The sequence below is a fragment of the Equus quagga genome, chromosome 9 (assembly GCF_021613505.1).
Source record: "Equus quagga isolate Etosha38 chromosome 9, UCLA_HA_Equagga_1.0, whole genome shotgun sequence".
Lineage (NCBI taxonomy): Eukaryota > Metazoa > Chordata > Mammalia > Perissodactyla > Equidae > Equus > Equus quagga.
The window spans coordinates 72,809,174-72,832,114 of record NC_060275.1 but is presented as its reverse complement, the minus strand read 5'-3'; the positions used below and the strand labels follow the sequence as shown (position 1 = coordinate 72,832,114).

The 22,941-nt window shown below is 35.1% G+C and overlaps 1 protein-coding gene across 3 annotated transcripts in view; it reads left to right on the top strand.

The window, feature by feature from the left end:
• RNF180 (ring finger protein 180) overlaps positions 1–22,941 on the top strand; it is a 205,269-nt gene that overhangs the window by 139,382 nt on the left and 42,946 nt on the right. For all 3 annotated transcript variants that reach the window (XM_046671015.1, XM_046671017.1, XM_046671014.1), the window contains one exon: positions 12,684–12,909. In XM_046671015.1, coding sequence (XP_046526971.1) covers positions 12,684–12,909 — 226 coding nt within the window. The remainder of the gene's footprint in view (positions 1–12,683; positions 12,910–22,941) is intronic.

Sequence of the window (22,941 nt, the reverse complement as noted above, 5' to 3'; positions counted from 1 at the left end):
ATAGTGATTTGTGTAAGGATGGGCAAACAAAGGATCCTCTTAAGGCCAATGAAAGAGAATAAATATGAGATTGTAGAAGAGCTACTGGAAGAGATCTCTCTTTTTTTGGATAGTGTGAAGTTATATGTCTGTAATACTTAAAGCTGCCAGAGCCATTTGGGGCACAAGGGAAATAATGAAGCTTTTGGGCCTAAGGATAAAACTGTTGTCACAGATAGCAAAGCCAAAAAAATTCAGGTTCTTAGAGCTGTCATTTAGGGTACCGAGTCAATTCTTGCCTAAAGCTAGATTTTCCTGGATTTTTCACTTACTTGTAGCACTAAATTCCATTTTTAACTTTTGAGCCACTTTGAGTTGGGTTTTCTGTCAATTGTAGCAAAGAGATTTCTAAAAGATTTTGTCTTAAATGCCACTTCCTCAAAGAAGACTTTCTGCACCCCAGACTAATTTGACTTCCTCTATTTTATGCTTTATCAGCACCCTTTTATTCTCCTCCACTAGATCAAAAGCTCTATGTTGTATCCTTAGAACCTAGGACAGTGCCTGGTACATAGTAGGTGCTCAACAAATATTTGTTAAGTGAATATATAGAGATAAAAACCTGAATTAGGACGTAGAATGAAAATAAAAGGAGTCATGGTTAGGGAAGTAAAGGGGGACATTGCAACAGTTGAAGAACTACAATTTGAAGGATTGGATATGGGAGGTGAGGAAGAGGACTCAAATCTGGGGGAGAAGTGAATTCAGTTTAGAATATGTTAAGTTTGGAGCTCTAGTATGGTGATTTCCAAAAAGCAGTTATAAGTTTGGATGTGGAGTTCAGAAGAGTTCAGAAGATAAGATTAGAGATTTGGTGGCATCAGCATGAAGGTATTAGATACTGAGGACAATGAGAAAGGGTGTGCTCACCTAGGGAGGTAGAAGGTGCAGGAGAAAATCTTTGGAAACACCCTGACTGAAAGGACGTTGACAGAGATAGATATACAAAAAGTCAGTAACAATAAACAAAATGTGTTATATCCTTACTGTGGAATATTATTCAGTCATAAAAAAAGAATTAAGTACTGATACATTCTATAACATTGATAAACTTTGATAACATTAAGTGAAAGAAGCCAGACACAAAAGGATATGTATTGTATCATTCCATTGATATAAAATATCCAGAATGGGCAAATCAGTAGAGACGGAAAGTATATTTGTAGTCGCCAGAGGCTGGGGGGAGTGGGAAATAGAGAGTGACTGATAATAGGTATGGAGTTTCTTTTTGGAGTGATAAAAATTTTCTGGAATTAAGTAATGGTGATGGTTGCATAACCTTGTGAATATACTGAAAAACCATGAAATTGTATACTTTAAAATGGTCAATTTTAGGGATGTGAATTACATGTCAAAAAATAGCTGGTAATAGACACAGAAGGTACACAGAGACACACTCAGAGAAAAAGGTAGATAAAGCAGATGGACAATTACAGCCAAGCTAAAAAGAACAGACAAAAGGAAAGCCACACACACACTCCAACATTAAGACTAAGTAAAATGTCTTCCGTAGCATGGTATTTGCATTTTATAGTCTTTAAGGACATGGTAACTAGTGCCTTTTAATGACGTAGTTGTGAGTCAGCAACTATAAGCATAAATAAAGACATAATTTCTTGATATTTTCCTTTCGGATCTAACAAATGACCTGGAATTCCCATTCTCTTGCCTTAAGTAAATATGGCAGAAGACTTTCTCAATGAAGTGAAAACTTTCAAGAAGTAACTATGTGTTAGAAGTGTTATACATAGGATAGTGAAACACTCTTCCTTTAATTTTAGACAGGATAGTAATTTTTCTAGTATATGTGATTGTTAAATGTGTGTTTTTGCAAAAATATGCATAGAACACACACTCCATCATTAATCATTTTACAAAGATCTAATAACTTATGCAAAACAGGGTAGTATTTTTAAAATAACTGCTAGCACATCCTTGGTTTTCAAAGCAAAAAAAAGATTATTTTTGCAAATAGTGACAGTCAAATATTACAAGCATTTTACTTCAAATGCCAGAAATGAGGGTGGTGGGCAGTATAACTTACCTATAACATGTCATAAGTTTTTTCATAAAAAGCAGTATATTTTAGAGCCACATATGTCCTCTAAAGAGAGCCAAAAATGGCAGAAATAGATTCTTTCAGTTTTGCTGGAGAAAAAGGGTTTCTATTCTAATTAATTGCTTTTAGTCCCCAAACCAGAGTAATTTGCAGGAATTTATAAATCCCAGTCTGAACTTCTGCACTTGTTTACTGTGAATGTGAGTCATTTTTAGTTCTCTCAAGGTAAGGACTATTTCCTTAGTTTTTCCCTTTATTTAGCTTACTTATTTCATAAGTAAAAAGATTATTATTTTCATTTAATATTTATCTTTATTAGGAGAGCAAATAGTCTGTGTAGAGTTGCATTCCTCATAGCTTTTAATGGGATAAATCTAATTCTTCCAGTGGCCAGTATAGGAGAAATGACAGTATATACTTCTTCAGAATTTTCTGTTTTACACATGTGTCTCAATAGGTAGCAGTTTCGTCAGTACAGAGAGAGGGGCCCTGAAGGGATTAATCAAGCAACATAAAGAATAAATGGTCTCTTAATAACTCTGTGTCTGATGGCCTTGGCAATACTGAATTAACCTGCAAACATCCAGAAAAGTATGATGGTGACTGTGAAAAAATACTCCAAGCCAGCCTTGGGGAGCTCTCAGAGGCGTGTAAAGTCTTCATTTAGTCCCTTCCTTTCCATGGATATGCTGGTGGATTACAGGAATAAATATTGGGAAATTCTCACTCAACCTTTTGGATTGCACAGCCCCGAGTTCATTTGAGGCCCCGTGAATGCTGTTTTCCCTTTACCACAGAGTGCAGGGATCTGGTCTGTTCCTTTTGTAGCTACTAACTACTAACACACACTCTAGACCTTGGGATGTTATTTCAGACTTTTCTTTTAAGTAAAGCAAGCACTCAGAACAGGACAACTAGATACTTTTGACATGGATCCCTAGACCTAACTCTAATCTAAAGCTGTATTTCTGTCTTGCAAAATAATTGATGTAAACAACAATTCGGATATAGTAGTTATCAGTCTCTAGAATGGCTTATTAATGAGATGTGCTGCTTAGCTGAATGTTCGTTTTTAGCAACCCCATATCAATCGCCAATTTTCAAATAATTAGAATGTAAAAAAAGAAAAATAACTAAAACAGTATTGAAGATTATTTAATCTTTCCTTGATGCTTTAGAGGCCACCTTAGGGTTTTATAGTAGCTCTTGCTTTTCATTTTGAATGAAGTTATTTATCATGTAACAGAACTATATATATAAAGCTGATGGATCTCTCTGTTGATACTATGATATCTAGGTGTGGCTTTTTCAAGTAACTGCTAAATATTTTTCCTCCCCCGTCCCTACCTCTAAAATCTACACTATGGAACATTTTTTTCTACCTCTTTGAGCCTTTCTTTCTTTGGATCCCAGATAGATGAGAACTTATCATAATTTAGAGCCCACACTGTATTTTTTCCCCTAAATTATCTTGTTTAGTATTATCAGTGGTGAGATTATGGACAAAATCGCCAATTCATTAAATACTTACATACTTTAATACAGTATCTAATATATGCCTAGAGCCCAAATCACCTTTTCTTTCTATATACTAGTGTATCAGTTCTCACACTTTTTGATCTCAAGATCCCTTTAAAAATCTTAAAAATTATTGAAAAACCCAGAGCTTTTGTGTATATGGATTATAGATATTTACCCTATTATAATTAACATTGAAAAAATTTAAAATATTTATTAATTTACATAAAACTAATAGTAAACCATTATATGCTAATATATATTTTATAAAAAATAACATTTTCAAAACAAAAAAATTGATAAGGATGGCATTGTTTTGCATTTTTGCAAATTTCTTTGGTATTTGGCTTAATAGAAGACATGTATTCTCACATCTGCATCTGCATGCAGTTTGTTGCTATATATTGTTTTGGTTGAAGTATATGAAGAAAATCCAGCCAGATATGTAGTCATAAAAGGGAATAATATTATAACAGCTTTTCAAGATAATTTTGCATAGTTGTCTTTGATACTACACCAAAACTTGACAAGTGATAGATTATCAAAGGCTAGTTGCAGTGTGGAATCTGACACCTGATATGAACTTTAAATACTCCATTATATTAGAATCAGTTGTCTGTCTTTGCACTTTGAGTGATTCATTAACTCATGCATGATTTTGTAATATCAAGCATTAGACATTTGGAAACTGCTGGTTCACTTAGTTATGCAGCTCTTATAAATGTTGACTCATTTCATTATGCAATATCAAAAAAAATTGTTAATATCACTACCATTCTCTTCACAAAAGTCTGTATTTGGATGCTGTAAGCAAATGCAAGTTATCCAAAATTCTAATGTTTGCTTGAAAGCTCAAATTTTATCATTTTGATTGGCAACAGATACTGTCAGTTGTTTCCCTTGAAGTGACAGATTTACTTTGTTCATTTTTTGTGAAAATGTCTGCCAAATAACCCAGCCTGAATAATCAGTTTGTCTGACAGTTGTTCTTCTACATGAAAAAGGTATCCCATGGAAAAAGCAGCTAGTTCAGCTGACAACTCAAACATTAATAAAGGTACTTTTTCTCTAAATAACCATTATGCTTTGGTATGCAGCAGAAGTGCTTTGTATGCACTTGCGCATGTCTGTCACATGCTGTATTAAAAGATATATATTCAAGGGTGAAGACTGAATAAAAATTAATATTTTCCTGCTTCATCAAGGCCATTCTTAGTGGAAATTGTATTTTTTTCCCTGTGCATGGTAGAATATACAAATATACACATACATACATAAATTAAGTGAAAATTTTTACTTATTTTAATTATACTCACCACTTCCTTAGAGACAATTTTTAGTGAAAGAAAGATATAATATTAATTTCAACTGATAATTTTAAAGGAAATAGACATTGAAAAAAGTGTATTTTTAAAAGAATAAATATGTAACACTGCTGGGAAACAAGACAGCATACAATCAGTGGACCAGAATCTTTCGGGAGTTTCTAGAAGGTAGAAAGCAACTGAGTTTGCATTTATTTAGAAAATGAAGCAAATTAGTTATTTTTTACAAAAAAAAAAAGGCCCAAGAAAAAAACTGATGAGTTAAGAGCATGTCCCATTAGATACCTGGAGCATGTCCTATTAGATACCTGGGGTAATTTCAAGATCAAAAATTAATTAGGAGGAATCTTGAATGCATATTGCTAAGTGAAAGAAGCCAATCTGAAAAAGCTACATCCTATATAATTCCTACTGTATGACATCTGGAAAAGGAAAACTATATACAGATCAGTAGTTAACAGGGATTGGGAGGAGGATGAGAAGGATGAATAGGTGGAGCACAGGAGATTTTTAGGGCAGTAAAACTATTCTGTGTGAGACTGTAATTCTGGATACATGACATTATGCATTTGTGAAAACTTATAGAATGTACAGAACCAAGAGTGAACCCTCATGTAAGCTGTGGACTTCATGTAATAGTAATGTATCAATATTGGTTCATCAATTGTAAAAGCAAATGCTAATAATAGGTGGAACCTTGTGTGTGTGTGTAGTGGGAGGGGATATATGGGAAATCTTTGTATTTTCTGTACTGTTTTTCTGTAAACTTAAAACTGCTCTGGAAAAAATAAAATGTCTGTACCTATGAAGAAGTATTGTCAGACTTTTGAGGAGTACCAATAATATGAAAGATAAACAGAAAAGCTGACCCCAGAGGAAAGAGATATATCCAGGAAAGAAAGGGATAATATCAATATTCTAAATATTATCCTAAGATAGTCAAGAAGATATTATATCTTGAAGGTAAGAATAGTCTACTATTAGAAAAAATGAGCAATCAGAGGATAAGAAAGCATTCATGAAAATTAAAAACATGATTGCTAAAATTTAAAAAAAAATAGCATGCATGAAGGTTGTGTAACAGCATGAGGTAAAATGTAAGCCTAGAAAGCAAGCTTCCTGAAGGGGTGGATTTTACGTTAATTCACTGCTTTATAACCAGCACCTAGAATGGTGTCAGAGCCTTAGTAGGCACTCAGTGAGTATTTGTTTAGTCAAAGAATGAATGATTTTGTGTCTTGGAAGATAACATTGAGAAATTCTCCCAGAACATAGCATAACATAGAGCGATAGAAAATAGTAAAAGAAAATTGAACCACGTAAGATAGATCCAAGAAATCCAATCTTTGTGTAGTAGGAATTATAAAAATAGGAGCAGAGATAATAGAAAGCAGTGATTAATTAGGGAAAAAAATGAAATTGCCCTTGGATTTCAGAAAGACTTGCATCTTCAGATTGAAAGGGACTCCTGAGTACTGAACGGGAGTAACTATAAAGACACATAACTGGTTGAATTTTTCACACCTGAGGACAGAGAGAAAGTTGTAAAGACCTCCAGCAAGAAAAGAAACAGAAATAAGATTGATATCATCTTTTTAATATTCAATGATAGAGGCTACAAAACAGTGGATCACTATCTTCAAAGTTCTGAGTGAAATAACTTTCTGTCTAGAATTTGCTTAAATAGAACTCAAATATGAAGAGAAAATAAAAGGACCTTCATACATGCAAGAACATACAGTTTACCACCCACATACATTTCCTGAAAAAAGATTCTCAGGGATATACAACAGTAAAACAAAAAAGGAATTCAAGAGAGAGGACAGTAAAGGATACCAGAAAAAAATGTTAAACAAGCCAAAGAATAAAAATAAGCAGAAAATTAAAACATAGTTTAAACTAAATATAGATTAATTGTTTTAAAGAAGGTATCTTGACAAAGTAGAGCCATAGTATATTTAAACAATTGCTAACATTTTGAAAATAAAATTCAGATGAATTTGATAAAATATGAGCAGTTTTGTTTTTGGGTGGGGAGTAAAATTCTAGGTCTTGTTCAGAAGGGGGAGATTATAGATACTAAATTTCAACTATTTTTTGTTAAAAGTTAATAATTATTAGAAGAATCGAAATAATTATTAGAAGAATGTAATAGCAGCAAACACTTATATAGCACTTTTTATATTCCAGGTACTGTTCTGAATGCTTTATATATATATTGTCTTTTAATTCTTCCAACAACTCTATGAGCTAGGTATTGTTAGTATCCCCACTTTACAAATGAGGAAAGTGGGACCCTGGGGAGTTAAGTAACTTGCATAAGGTCACACAGGCAGTAGTGGCAGAGCGCAGATAGACTGGCTCTGGAGTCTTGCTTTTAAGCACTGTCCTACTGTCATTTCTTGAAAAAGATAAGATGGAGAAATAAAGCCAAATCACAATAATTGTAAATGAGCTAAATGTCACTGCTGCTTTCTTGTGATTGTTATTAATAAAATTTCCTGGTCTATTAATTTTTATACTAATTTGATTTTTTAAACCTTATTTGCTTTGTGTTATTTATCAGTTTATTATCTCCTTTTCTTTGCCTAGAAGCCCCTGTAAAGGAGCTGGAGAGACTGAGTCTATTTAGTTGATTTTATACAATAATTTCTGTGGGGCCAAAGCAGTTGGACAATTGAGGACCCCTTATATTCATTTGCTGATTATGATAATGGTTCCTTGATATTTCTAACTTCCCTGTAGATCCTATCTAAACTTGCCTTTTTCTTTTAACCTACATCATTATCGTCATCAGTTAACATTTATTATTTGCTGGTAGTATTTGAAGTGTATTAACTAACTTAAGAATGTGGTGATGAAGAGTGTTGTTCCAGATCCAGACTGGCTGGGTTGAAATCTCAGCTTCACCACTAGTAGTGTGAGTAAGTGAGCTCTCTATATCTCAGTTTCTTTTGATCTGAAAAATGATGATAATAATAGTACCTATTTCATAAGGCTTGTGTATTGAGAAAATTAGTTAATACGTACAACTTTCATCATCTTATTTCTGAGTCCTGAAGTATTTGCTAAGGGACAAGATAAATGTTCAGCTCAATGGTGAATGTACTGTGTAAGAGTGAACACATTATTCTGTGCTCACACCCATTTGGTTTATGAATAGGTATTTCATTTATAATCTATTTTAGTCAAAATCTGACTTCTCATAACATCCATTCATTTTTAGATCATGAGAACTACACAGAGGAAAATTATGATCTCTCTCACACAAATACTTGAACATGCTTATCTCGTAGCCTCTTAATATTTTTCTGAATGAATATCCTCAGTCTTTTAACAGTACTTCATATGAAGTAGTTCCACAACTCATGCTGCCCTGGCCCTCTGTGTGTTTCTATGGATAACTCTAGTTTGTCTACATCCCTCAAAGTAGCTAGAAATACAGTGTGATCATTATACAATGGTAGGCACACAAAACCTCCCTATATTGCAGTTCAAGTGTCATTTGCTTTTTAAGTAACCACATCATAATTGAGCTTCTAGTCAGTTAAAATCCCTAGCTCTTCTTTACATTAATTACTTTCAGCCAAGTTTCATTCATCTTCTATATGTTGCAGTCTATTTTAGAGTCTTAAATGAAGGATTTATCCTTATCCCTGTTAAATTCAATCTTGATTTCAGCCCAGGGACCTATTGAGATTTTTTTTAAACTTGACTCTGCCATCTGGTGCAGCCCAGTTCACATTTTTATATTATTTGCTGATGGCATACTTTGTTTCAAAAGGATTTTGGTTGTTCTTAATCTTTCCTGTCTCTCCCCCACATTTCTGATAAGAATTTTTTGGATCTTATTGAGGAGATGAAGATGAGTTCATAGGCACAGTTATTAAAAATCTCCTTTCAGATTGACATTGATGTATTAATGAGTAATTAATTTTTAAAATGTAACTATCCATCCAACAGCGGAATTACTATTATACAACACTGCATCTCTCCAATTTGGAGAAAAACTCAGTGGAGTTCTATCCTTGAGGTAATTTGTTGTCCTCTTGCATAAAAGATTTTGTTACCTGATATGTGCAGTTTTCTGAATTAATGAGAACTCTTAAACCTTTATAATCCCTTAAAACATAGTGATCCTCAAGGTCTTTACATATGTTATTTCCATTTTGTGGATTGATTCACTTAGCTCAAATAATAGATGAATAGTTCCAACCTCATTTTCTATTTTCAAACTTCCACCTTCAGGTTTATTTGCAAAATATTATTGTATTTTTAAATAGCGAATATTTTATTTCTTTGATGTGTTTTAATGACATCTACATTTTGTTATGTATGTAGGGATAAAGTACTTCATAGAAATAGAATTCTGCACAAATATTTGGACTACAATTTGGAATGCTCTAAAAGGTTCCACAAATTTTTCTTTTTATGCCCTGGGTTTCTTTGAGGTTAATTAGTTCAAATCTCAAGGCACAATCCAGAGAGTCTAGTATAAACAAAATATGTTGACACTATGAAATAAAATTCAAGTAAGTAAGCATCTAGATCCAAACATGTTTTTTGTCTGGGGTGCCCAATTCAGTACTAATTATCCACTTATAGCTTTCATTTTTCAGGAATCTTCTAAGTTCAGGAGAGACAGATAGATCTTGTTGCCTTTCCAGCAGATTTCTCTTTATTATTGTTCCAATCATAGCTGCAAGCTTTCTGTTGGTAAGGGACATTTACTTCGTATCTTCTCTGTGTTAAAATTTGTATATATATATTTTCTGGAATTTCACAGAATGCTTGTTATCCAGCTGGAAATATCCACAAGGCCACCAGAATACTTAAGAACACTTGACAGAGATACCCACAGGAATATACAAATCAATATAAGCAGGCCTTCCTAGGCTTGTCCACATGGTAGTGGACTCAGTGTTCCCAAGAATAGCAAGGGAATCTCTATTTGTATCATGTTTACTGATGATTCATTGGCCAAAGCAAGTCACATGGCAGATCCCAAATTCAGAGGGCGGAAAAATAATCTCCCCATCTTGATGGAATGTGTACGGGTGCACATACAGAGATAGGAAGAATTTTATCTATTTTGTAATCAACCACATGGAGTAAGGGCTTTTTAGGAGAAGGGAAGTATTTTGTCTCGAGGCCCAAAAGGCAAGAAAGTGTTTGGTGCATTTGTTGAGCTGGAAAACCAGTGAATTGGAGAATAGCTAAATATTGAGGATAAAAATTAAAAAAAAAATTAAAGCTGGAACTGGATCATATAGAGTTCTGTAGACCATTGTAAGGAGTCTGATCTTATTCCAAATGTAAGAAGGCGGCATTAAGTAGGTGGCAAGAAAGAAGTCCTGGTCTACTTAGGAAATACTGCTGGAAGATTAAAGAAGATAGGACAGGAAAGCATCCTAGATTCGGCTAGGTTGTTAGTGACTTATACAAAAGTGGTTTCAGCAGAGTATTGAGAGCAGAAGCCAGGTTCTTTCTCTCCCCAAAGCCCCAGTACATAGTTGTATATTCTAGTTGTAAGTCCTTCTAGTTCTTCTACTTGAGCTGCCACCATAGCATGGCTACTGAGAGACGAGTGGTGTGGTTCCACTCCCAGGAACTGAACCCGGGCCACCAAAGCAGAGTGCACCAAACTTTAAATGCTCGACCATCAGGGCTGGCTCAAGACACTCTTGAAGAATAACAAGATGAAAGAATGTCCTCTGCCCGATATTGAGGCTTATTATAAAGCTGTAGTAAGAGATTGTAGTTATGGCATAGGAATACACAGTTAACAACTGGAACAAAATAAAGGCCTCAGAAGCCAACCCATGTATGTTTGGCCTCTTAATTAATAACACTGTGGCACTTAAGAGCAGTGGAGAAAAGGAAAGTCTTTGCAGTAAGTGGGTTATACCAATTAGTAAGTACATAAAGAATAAAAATGAAATTTACCCCTAATGTACACCATGCATGAAAATCAATTTCAGGTAGATTATAGGATTACCAAATATTATGAAATACAAAATAATCTATCTTAAGACTTTGGAAAAGGGTAAGAGTTCTTAAATAAGACACAAAAAGTACTAACCATAAAGGAAAAATGTTCTTTAAAATTAAGAACTTCAGGGGCCAGCCTGGTGATGTCGTGGTTAAGTTCATGTGCTCTGCTTGAGCAACCTGGGATTTGTGGGTTCAGAACCTGGGTGCAGACCTACACACTGCTCATCAAGCCGTGCTATGGAAGCATCCTACATACAAAATAGAGGAAAATTGGCACAGAACGTTAGCTCAGGAACAATCTTCCTCACCAAAAAAATAAATAAATAGATAAATAAAATTAGGACTTCATTTCATCAAAAGACACCATGAAAAGAGTGAAAAGCAAACCAGAGGAAAGGAAGAAAATAGTTGCAACGTGTTTAACTGGTAACAACAAAAAATAGATTAGTAAAAACGCTTACAGGTCTATAAGAAAAATCCAAAAACCCAGTTAAAAATAAATGGACTAAAGACTCAAATATGTCCTTTATGAAAGAGAAATTACCAACAAGTGGCAGAAAGAGGCTGGCAGAGGGGAAGCAAAGCCATCTGGCTAAATCAAATAATTTTATCCAATAGAAAGGTTTTTCTGTATTCTCAAGACTCTGTTTGCCTCATTTACATAACTTTTACATTTCATGTAACTTACAAATATTTATCAAACCCAAGGCCCACTCAAATATTGATCATTGATCTCCATTTTTCACAAACATCAAAGTGAGGAGAAAAGATTACATGATGTAGATTCTCATTATGCCTCAGGGGACTGAGTCCAGGCCTGGTTTGAGGAAATGTTTCTCAAGGCTCTAGGAAAAACTACAGGGTCTGCAAAGAAGGACAGGGAGAAGGAGTTGGGGAGAAGGGGAGGAGGATAGCTGTGGCTAACATTCATTGAATATTTACTAGATGCTAGGCACTGCAGTAAATGAATTTACCTCATTTTAATCCTCACAGCATGGTCACAGAGGAGGAAATTGTGGGGTAAGTAACAGGAATTCTGCTACCTGACCTTGTGCTGCTAACCTCTGGCTACCTCTTTCCTAACTACCTCTTTATAGCCTCCTTCTTAACTGTTCCATTTGGGAGGGGGAAGGGGCTCACCATGTTTCTCAGCTGGAGGGCTCATCCCAGAGTCACAGTTTCTTTGCCTTGTCTACTTCCTGACATACCTTAGGCTTTGGCCTTTTCTTAGCTTTGAGGTCCAGAAAGGTGCAAAGTATAGAATAGAGAATGCTGAATGCACAGTGTGAAGATGAAGTATGATATTCTCTTGCTGTCACTTTTCATCACGTGTAGATGCCCAGATAAGCCTCCATAACCTTGTGACAATCAGCCTATTTGCTGTGGTGGGAGTGGAATACGTGGGAAATCTATAATCCTGGGACTGGTACATCTAACGCTTACTTAACTAGGGCTGGTTAATAACGATACAGGTATACTTAATGTGTTTAGGTATATTTTAGCAGTTAGCATTATATAAAAATACTAAAAAGAATAATTAAGTCTTCTGAGTTTTTCACGTATGTTTTCAGTTTCTCCTCACTTTGCAGGGTAGCATTTCCATCCCTTTGAATATGTCACAGAAACAGATAGTATGTGCTTCTCATAAATATTTTTATTCATTTTAACAAAATATAAAGTCAGTCTGTCTTTCTCAAGGAATCAATCGCATACTGAACTAAGGAAAATGTTTTTCTTATATTTTGCAGACTTTGAATAATGAGATGAGTACAGATGATGCCAACGAATGTATAGAAGAAAAGGAAAGCTACATCTGTGCAGTGTGTCTGGACGTTTATTTCAACCCATACATGTGTTACCCTTGCCACCACATCTTTTGTGAGCCCTGCTTACGGACTCTTGCCAAAGACAATCCTGCAAGCACTCCCTGCCCACTGTGTCGGACAATTATTTCCAGAGTCTTTTTCCAGACAGGTAACTGTTCTCTTTCATTAACATATTGCCTGATTATTCTGTCTGCCTCTTTGTTCCAGTTCTAAAGGTACTTTATAAATTATTATGAGAGAGTTATTGAAAATCATATACAGCATAATTTGTTACTCTCCACTTTATTAAACAGTGCTTGCCCAACTCCTAGAAATGTGTTAAAATCATTGAATCATGAATGAGAATAGGTCCTTATCTCTAATCTTATACTCTATGCTGAGATCTTTTCTAAAGTATCCTAACTAGTTGTTGTTCAGTATTTACTTGGACATCTCCAGTGTTAAGGATGTTTCATTAAAATTTGAAGCAACCTTGTTGGTTATTTATTCCTTTTAGCCACCTTCCACTACTACTCATTCTTTGGCCATTGTTATTTCCTCTGGAGTCTCAGAGAATGTATCCATAAATATCTGAGGACAGCTATTATACCTTTCTCCAAAACGGCAAATCCTCTCAACTTTCTTTCCATTCTTAAGCTCTTCCTTCTTGAACGAGAAGAAAGTAAAATTGGAGGAAATATTTGTTTTCCTAAGTATCATGTGAAGATGGAATATAACACAGTATTTAAAACATTCTAATGGGGAGAGGAAAAACTAATGAATGTAGAACATAGAGAACTGCTAAAGAAAAATGGAAAAAGTAATAGAGATAGGCAGAGCTAATATTTATTGAGTGCTCTACTGTGTGCTAAATTTTAGGGGAAAAAATTTCTCTCTCTGCTTTCTCACTTCAACCATAGAAGAGCCAAATGAGAATCAAAGTATGTACCTCATTGATAGTAAAACTGAAGAAAACACATGGCACATTTTTATTCCCTGAAAGAAAATACAAGGATCTACCTGCAAGGAAGAATCAGATTACAAAAATAAGCTTTGAGTACTCTAACGCAACCAGCTGCGTGAAGGCTCGCAAACCTGGTTTACAGGCTCAGTAGTCAAACAATGATGAGAAAGTAATGATTTGCCTCTCTGATCTGCCTTGTGCATCTAGAATGAAGCACAAAATCACTGCGCTGAGCTTGCACAGACCCGGAGCCGAAAGGACATGCCAAGCATAGTGACTCTACCCAATAGAGAAATGTGGTCAGGGACACCAGGCTGTCAGCAATCTCACCAGACAAATTACTCTTCCCTTCATGGAGAAGAGTGACTAAGAGGTGGCCAGAGGGAAGGAAGCAATTCCATTAAGAGGGCAGAAGCTTACTGGAAGTTTCTCTCTGGCTTACATTGAAGTGGGGAAAAAAAGTTTCTTTTCTAATACCAGATCCCTTGCTGGGTGCTTTGGAGTGAACAAAAGGAGAGCCACCAAAGACAGCTTTTTCTTAGTGTTGTCTCTGACTATCTGTGCAAGAAAGCATTCACTAAAGCCTGTTTTGATACAAAGCATCTAGGTGGTGTACATAGTGATAGACAGATGTTGTCCCTGCCTTCCATGATCTAATTTAATGCTGATAAGGAGTTTTGAATTGCTTTCGTTATTATCTTAAAACAATAATGAGTCGAGTCTCTCTTGGTTCATTTATCAAACAACAATGTCATATTTTCCAAATCAGTTCTTCTAAAATAAATCATTTTGGGAATACTTATTCCAATGGAGACTGCATTTGGTTGTGTACTGTCATTTAGAAGCTGATAATAGTAATGGAAATATCCTACTTAATTATTCATACCCTACCTCAAAAGAATTTGTGGTGTTTTAAAAGATATATTCAATGAAAGGCAGAATAAGGAAATTTATTAATTGAAATGGAATATAAAGACCAGATGAGGGTGGATGGGCAGATACACAAGCTATATGGCCATCCATAGTAACTACATTTAGATGAAGTATTTGGTTTTAAATATTCTGGCTACCTGAGGAAAAGTAAAATTAAGTACACAGTTAAATGATTCTCATGATCCATGAAAAATAATACCAATTCCTAAAGGTAAGCAAAAGTTTTTTTGGCACTTCAAAAGGAATTTTTTATGTGATTTTTCCTCTAGGGAATATTGAGAGACGGAGTAGGCAATGTCCTCAAAAACATCCTCAGAGCAAATACAGTATCAGGTTTTCTAACATTGTGCCTTATGGTATTATTTGATAAAAGCTGATGAAATATCAGAGTACAAATTATGGAAAATAACATTGCTAGTAGCAAAAAAATATGGTCTAGTTTTCTTACAAAAATAACTTAAAATTATATAAGTAATAAATTTTGTTATAGAAAAATCAAGACATATAAATAAAATTATAAGCTCAAAATCCTCCACAGTGCTGCAATTTAAAGACCATATTTAGTGACTGTCCTTCCAGAATATTTTATATACATATACTTAATCATTTTTCTTTTTTACAAAAAAATGAGATCATATTTTACATAAGACTTATAGCATGCTTTGTTTTACTTAAAATTCTTGTGATATATCATGATCTACTTGAGTCAATATGGGACATTAAGTTTATTATTTATTTAATGATATATGTGGATAAATATTTGCACACTGAGTATTTCCTTGTGGTAGATTTCTAGAAATAGAATTGTAGTTAAAGCATGTGTGTGTTTTAAGGCTGGGTATTTGTTGCAAAGTTATTGTAAGCACTGGTATACAAGTGCTTATTTTCTCTACATTCTGGACTATCCTTTTGTTCCTTTTTAAATCTCTTACTATGCCCTTTGCTGATTTTTCTTTTAGTGTGTTCATCTTTTTCTTGTTTATTAACAAGAGTATTTCTTTAAATTAGTGTCAGCTTTTGTCATATGTGGCAAATCATTTTCCCATTTGTACTTTGTTTATTGTATTTTATGAATGTGCAGAACTTCTATGTTTTTATGTATCTCATATAGCAACCTTTGCCTTTATTATTTCTAACTTCAAAGTTAGGTATTAAAGGCTTTATCCACTACAGAATTATGTAGACATTCTCTTTACCTATATTTATTTTAGGTTTTCATTTTGTCCTCTTTTCCCCATATTTAACCTCAGTCTATTTATTATGGTACATCATTTGGTTAAGAATAGAGTACCTTTCTTCCATGTCCCTAGGCATTTATCCTAAACATTAGCTGAACAATCCATTTTTCCTATGCTGATTCAATTGCCTTTCTTTAAAAAGTAATAATTACTAAAACGTATGTGTGTTTCTTGGCAGCTGTTCTTTTCCATTCATATTTCTATCTTGTCCTATACCACTACTTCACTTTTATAATTATTCCAGCTTGTATGTTTTAATAACTCACAAGTAGGTTAAACTTATAAGTTATTTGGGGATAATTCGCATTTTTAATTAATGTTGTTATAACCTCGAATGATTATTATGCTATATCACTTCTCATTAAATTTCTGTAATTCCCTTCCTAATGACTCTGCACAATTCATATTAGCTTTATGCCTATATATTTTCATTGTTGCTATTGTAAGTGAGATTGTTTTCCTCTTCTGGTTTCAGATGCTTTTGTTGATATTTTGAGAAAGTTAGTTTCCAATCTTAGACCATTTTGTTAACCTTACTGAACCCTGAGAGTGATTTATTAAACAAATGAGTTAATCTTCTCAACTACCTAATGTCACCATTTCAATTGTGTAGAAACCAGAGGACGGTTATTGTCAACCGTTAAAGTGGAAAAGCTGTCATTTTCTAAAGGAACTAAAGATATTTGGCCAATGAATAAGGGGTTGGTGGTAACATAATTCTATTGTAGTAGCTCAGTGGATAGAGAGAGAATGAAATCCCTCCCAGATTTATTCCATAGAGTGTGCTTAGTAAAGTAATGATTTTAAACCTGAGCTATAACATTCACTAGTTATGTGACCTTACTTAAATTACTTAATACTGTTGGGTATGGTCTTGACAAAGTTGTTAACACTGTTAGAAGTTGAGAACTTGAAGTGGGAGAAGATCTGTAAGAGAAAAAGTACAAGGCATTAGTATCTATTTTTTTAATGGAAGTCAAGATACACTGTTCAAAGTTGATAGAGAAACAGAACAAATTGTAGTAGACGCTATTGGTTGCTAATTAGTATCCATTATATCCTTCTTCCTTCCTAACATAACCTTGAGTTTTATTCAGCTGTTCAACTCTCTCAAAGTAGACCAGGAGCTTCCTGGGTAGCAGACTGCATCCTCAGCTCCTTTGCCAGGGATTAGTTCACAGTTGGACATGTGGTTCATTTCTGACCAATGAGATAAGAAAAAAGTTTTTCTTTACTCTTGAGATATGGATGGAAAAGCCGTTTTCTGCCCCATTGGACATTAACAGGAAAGTGTGTAACAGGGATAGTTACTGGCAGCCATCTTATGAGAAGCAGGGAACCAGCTTAGCATGAAGCCTTGATTTTTGACAGCAGACTGAGGAAAGAAATGAGCATGGGATCTTGATGACGTTGTTTAACCACAGCCTTGATGTGTTAACCACAGTCTTGATAACATTGTTTAACCACTTGAGTTGGCCAAGTTTGAAGCCCACTCTACCTTTGGCTTTTCTGTTACATGAAATATTAAATTTACTAATTGACTAAGACAGTTTGAGTAAATTTTCTGTTAGTTTCAACCAAGAGCATCCTAACTGACAAAAGCATACTAATAACAAAGGTAGTCAATAAAGAAACTAAAAACGAGTAATATGACTTGAGAGGTGAGAAGGGAAGAAGATAATGTAAAAGACCAAAATCATTTTAGAAGGAAGTCAATACCTAATATTTCAAGTTGATAAATCAAGAAATATTAAAGAGGATTTCTGCAATAGTGGTGTGAGAAGCTCAAAGGATCCTCACCCCAGCAAAACAGCTATTTAACTGGTGAAAGTGGTTTTAAAAAAAAATTAAAGTCTCTGGAAACTTTCCTAAGGATATACAAGTAGAGAAGCATTTATTTTTTATTAAATTTATTAAAATCTACCACTATTCTTGGTAAGAACATCAGGAACTTGTAGCATTTGGATATCAACAGTAAAAAAGAATGAATTTGGAGCCCTACCTCACACTAGACATGCGTACACACACACACTAAAATGGAGCAAAGGCCTAAATGTAAGAGCTAAAAACATAAGTGCAAATATTTTTCACATTGGATTGGGCAATAGTTTCCTAATATGACACCCAAAGCATAAACAACCAAAGAAAAAAATAGATAAATTAGACTTCATGAAAGTTGAAAACTCCTGTACTTCAAAGGATATTATCAAGAAAGTGAAAAGACAACCAGAGGATGATAGAAAATATTTGTAAGTCATTTATGTGATAAGGATCTAGATGCAGAATATATAAAGCACTCTTACAACTCAACAACAAAAAGACAAATAACCCAATTTTAAAATGGGAAAAAGAGTTTGAATAGACAGTTCTCCAAAGAAGATATAAAAATGGCCAATAAGCTCAAGGAAAAATGCCACGTCATTAGTTGTTAGTTGCAAATCAAAACTCTAATGAGATATAACTTCACATCACACCCACTAGGATGGCTATAATCAAAAAGACAGACTATAACAAGTATTGGCAAGGATATGGAGAAATTGAGACTCTCATATATTGCTTGCTGGAATGCAAAAAGGTGCAGTCACTTTGGGAAACAGTAGGATAGGTTTGGGACATGGCAGACTCTAAGACTGCTCGTGGGATTGGAAAAAGTTCTGATCTGTCTCAAATTAACTAGAGTTCTTTTGTCTGTGGGGATGAGAAGTACCCCAGTGTGGGCAGGACTATGAAGGAAGACCTCTGGATAGGTGAGACCTTTCCCTTTCATTGACACAACCTCACTACATTCTTTCAGGCCAGGAGCTCCATATCAGCACCCTAACAATAGGTCTGTTCAGAGAGGTGCTACATGCTGCATAACATGATCTGCAAGCCACCTTTCATCAGCAGGCCAAGGAAGGGAAAAGGCCATGAGTGGGGGTCATCCAGGTGATGGAGGAGTACTCCCTCAGCCAAGGAGGTCATGGTCTTGTGGTGAGGGAAGGCATCAGATATTTTTGAATTGACTTTCTGACTGAAGCCTTCAAACAAAGCATGTCACTTTCCCTGTTATGGACTGCCTCTGGAGGACGCTTCTATAGGCAGTACTATTACAGACCTCTAGTGTTCATTGTTCAGGGATTCCAGCCTATGGTAGCATGGAAAATGGGAGTGTCTCGGGTATTGGAAAGGGAGCCACAGTGTCAGTGCAACCTACCTCTCAACTGTGAAGTCACTAACTGCCCTCACCCCCTCCCCATTCAGATGCACCTAAACCTCAGCAAAGCAGACCCCCACCCTTGTTCAATTGTTTTCCTCCCTTCAACCTCCATCTCCCTTTTGGCCACCTTGCCAACCCCACTATTCTTGTGCCGTTACATAGTGAAACCAAGTGCTGTGAGCAGATGTACTGATGAACTTCATTGGAAAAAGGGAAAAGAAATGGCTGTCTTCACCTTGTGTGTAGAAGTCCCTAAGTAAGTAACGAAATTGCGTTTAAGCTAATCTAGAATTTTAAGCATTGGGCAGGCTCATGATTTTTCACCAGGGATATTTTGGCTGTCACAATAATTGGAAGATGCTATTGGCATCTACTCAGTGAGGGCAGAGATGATAGATATCCCTGCAAGGTTTGGGCCATCCTACACAGCGAAGAATTATCCTCTGTTCTGTCTTACTTTCTCATGTCCTGCTGGGCTTTATCCAGGATGTACAGCTCATCCAAAAGAATATCATACTTCCTCTTTTATCTACCATGACAGTCTGTATTGGTCTTGGCCTATTGTCTGTATTCCCCTTATGGGCATTTCACACTTTCTCTTACTCTATACCAGAAAGTCTGGTCTGTTGCTTCTTATACTGATAGTGGTTTTGTTCTTGCATCCATCTATGCCTTAACTCTTTCATTTTTCTGTTCATCTTCTACAGAATAATCGCTGCCTCTGAAATCCAAACTCATTCTTTATCAGCTACTGATGAAGAATCATGTCTTCTCGTATAGTTATTCTCAAGCTTTAATATATGGAAATAAACGTTATTTTTATTATTAAAAAAGAAATTACAGGGGCCGGCCCAGTGGCACAGCAGTTAAGTTTGCACGTTCTGCTTTGGCAGCCTGGGGTTCACTGGTTCAGATCCCAGGTGCGGACATGGCATCGCTTGGCAAACCATGCTATGGTAGGTGTCCCACATATAAAGTAGAGGAAGATGGGCATGGATGTTAGCTCAGGGCCAGTCTCCCTCAGCAAAAAGAGGAGGATTAGCGGCAGATGTTAGCTCAGAGCTAATCTTCCTCAAAAAGAAGAAAGAAATTGCAAAACAAACATAATATTTAGAGCAGTGTTTCTTAAACTTCTGTCATTTTCATACCACCTTTACATTGTTTACTGTATCCACATACCACCTGAATTATTTTTTTACTTAAAGATTTTCTTCGTATAACACACTTTTTTTCTTAAGTACTTGCTTGAGCCTCATCTTTAGCAATATATTTGTGAATTTATGTATTTAATATTCTAGTTTATATATTTCTTCTAATATACATTAAAATAAATAGATAAGTATGAAAATTTTAATATTCAATTTCACCCAAAATCATTTCACACATCGCTAGTGTTTTGCAAACGAAGTCTTGTAAACACTGACTTACACTTTTAAAGATTAGTCTCCAGAAAAAACTGAAAACAGGAACACTTAAAACAATCCCTGGGCTTTGAGAGTAGAGTTAGAGATAGGAAGGAGTGGGACAGGTCATTGTTGTTTTATGTTTTGTTTTCTTAATCCCTTCTATACCATTGGATTTTTTTTTAAACCATGGGCATGTTTTATTTCGATTGTTTTGAAAAAGAAATAAATAAACCAACCTGCAGCATTGAATATCATGGTGGGCAGAGAAAATGGAGTCCTATTTCTTTTCACACAGAAAACAGAGAGAATCATGGATTCTTTGAAGCCAAGGATGGATGCTAGATAGCCTTTTGAGGATCCACTAATATATTCCTATCCATAGGCTTTCAAAAGCCTTTTTCTAAATCTTAAAGTGTAACTTTACATACAAAATAACAACAGTATGCATCATAACAATATAAAGTACTTAGCATTTTTTATGTATCTTAGTAAAGAGCTCAATAAGTGTTAATGGTTGAATTGGCTTAATTTAATAGATTTCCTTTTGGCCTTATTATCCCTGTAACAGAGAGGAAACTAGTTATTCTTGGGTAATGAAACAGTTACTGAAACGATTCTTCAATGCTCCAAAGCCATTAAAGGGCATTGGTAAGCACAGAGTAAACACAACTGCCTGAGGTGAAAGTTTGGATAAATGCTCTAACCTAAAAAGGTCTTACAGTACTAGCAGATTTCTCCTGGGCTAAAGGGTTAAAAAATGCTTCAACAACTATTTCCATATTCTGGTTCAAAAATTATATTATAAATATAAAATATTGTGGTACCAAGTACAAAATGGAATTATTATATTAAAATGGATAAAATTTTAACTATAGCTTATCTAGCTAACAAAATAAGAACTCATAAATATTAATATCAGTTAAGCATAAATTACATTCCATAATGACTCAGACATGGTAAAATCCATAACTCCATTTTGACAAAGTGTCAAATAGAGAATTTTTGGTTTTGATTTAGTTTGTTCCTGTTATATATGCCTCTGTCATCAGACTGCATATTTAGCTGGAGAATAACTCCTAAACTAGACTTTAACTTTGAACTGTTCACTGAGAAAGAGTATGAAAGTCACATTGAAGTTTACTTTTAGAGACTACGTAGATGAATACTCACTGGTATTAGGTGACATATTCCTGGTTGGCCTCTCCTTTCCCAGCATGCAGAGCTCCTTTTGACCCCAAATCCTATAGGACATGCAGTTACTAGTAGACCCTGCAGGCACCCCAGGGTGAGAACCTGCCAGGTCTGAACAGCTGGTTCTAACACTTAAATTACTGCTAATTCTTTGAATCAAACTAGTCATATTTTACTGAATACAAGCTATAAAGAGCAGACTCAAGTTTTTTTTATCTTGTGTTGTTCCCCTAGTAAATAAGCATCTCTGGGTGCCTCACATAGGTACAAAATGAGTTTCCCCAGGAGAGTTAGGGTCCCTTGCAAGCAGGACTTTCTTGCCTCTCTTCTAGAGGTGCAAGGTAAGCATTACCTTTGAAGCCCTGAAGATAGTTTTAAGACAGTTTGTGGATTTTCATTGATAGGCAGTAAAGTGAGCTCACATGCCAAATATATTAGCCCTTCTCCATTCCTGTGTAAGGGAGGGATCTTAGATCTCCCTGACACAGCATCCTAACTCAACTTCACTTGTGCTACTCTCCAAAAATACAAAGAAAACTACTTTAGATTGAAATGGTTGAAATTAGTAAATTGTAAAGTCAACATATTAAAGGATAAGAGTGAGACAAAACTAATCTAAAGTCCTAAAGATCATCTCACAAGAAATTACTAAACTAAAAGCTGTGTTAAAAAGTGAAGATTTAGAATCAGCTGGTAAAGTTTATTTTGTTTACCTAAGTACCCACGGACTAGGTAGGACTCTGATTCCCAGTCTTGTCCACTCTTTGCAAATGTCCTTTACTGTACATTACTCTCCTGGAACCAAATTATACCTGTGAATAAACATGCACAGCACTTATTGAAATGAGGGAGAGTTGGATCTCCACTCAAAGTCATGACCCATCCTGTATATATAATTCAAAACTCTTGGAGAAGTAGTCTTTTTTTATGTTAATTATAACATGCTACAAATTTCCTTTTTGTCAGATCACTTTTTGCAGATTGCATCTTTGGAAAAATGGAATTTTATATATCAAACAACATAGAACTTAGAAGGAAATTGTTGGGAAAAAAGCTCTCATAATAATGAGAAGTAATTTTAAATGGGTAAACAAGACCTTTAATAATCTGAATGAGATGGCTGGACATGTATATGCTGGCCTTTTTTATTATGAGGACAGTTGGCCCTGAGCTAACATCTGTTGCCAGTCCTCCTGTTTTTGCTTGAGGGAGATTGTCACTGAGCTAACATCTGTGCCGGTCTTCCTCTATTTTATGGAGGATGCTGCCA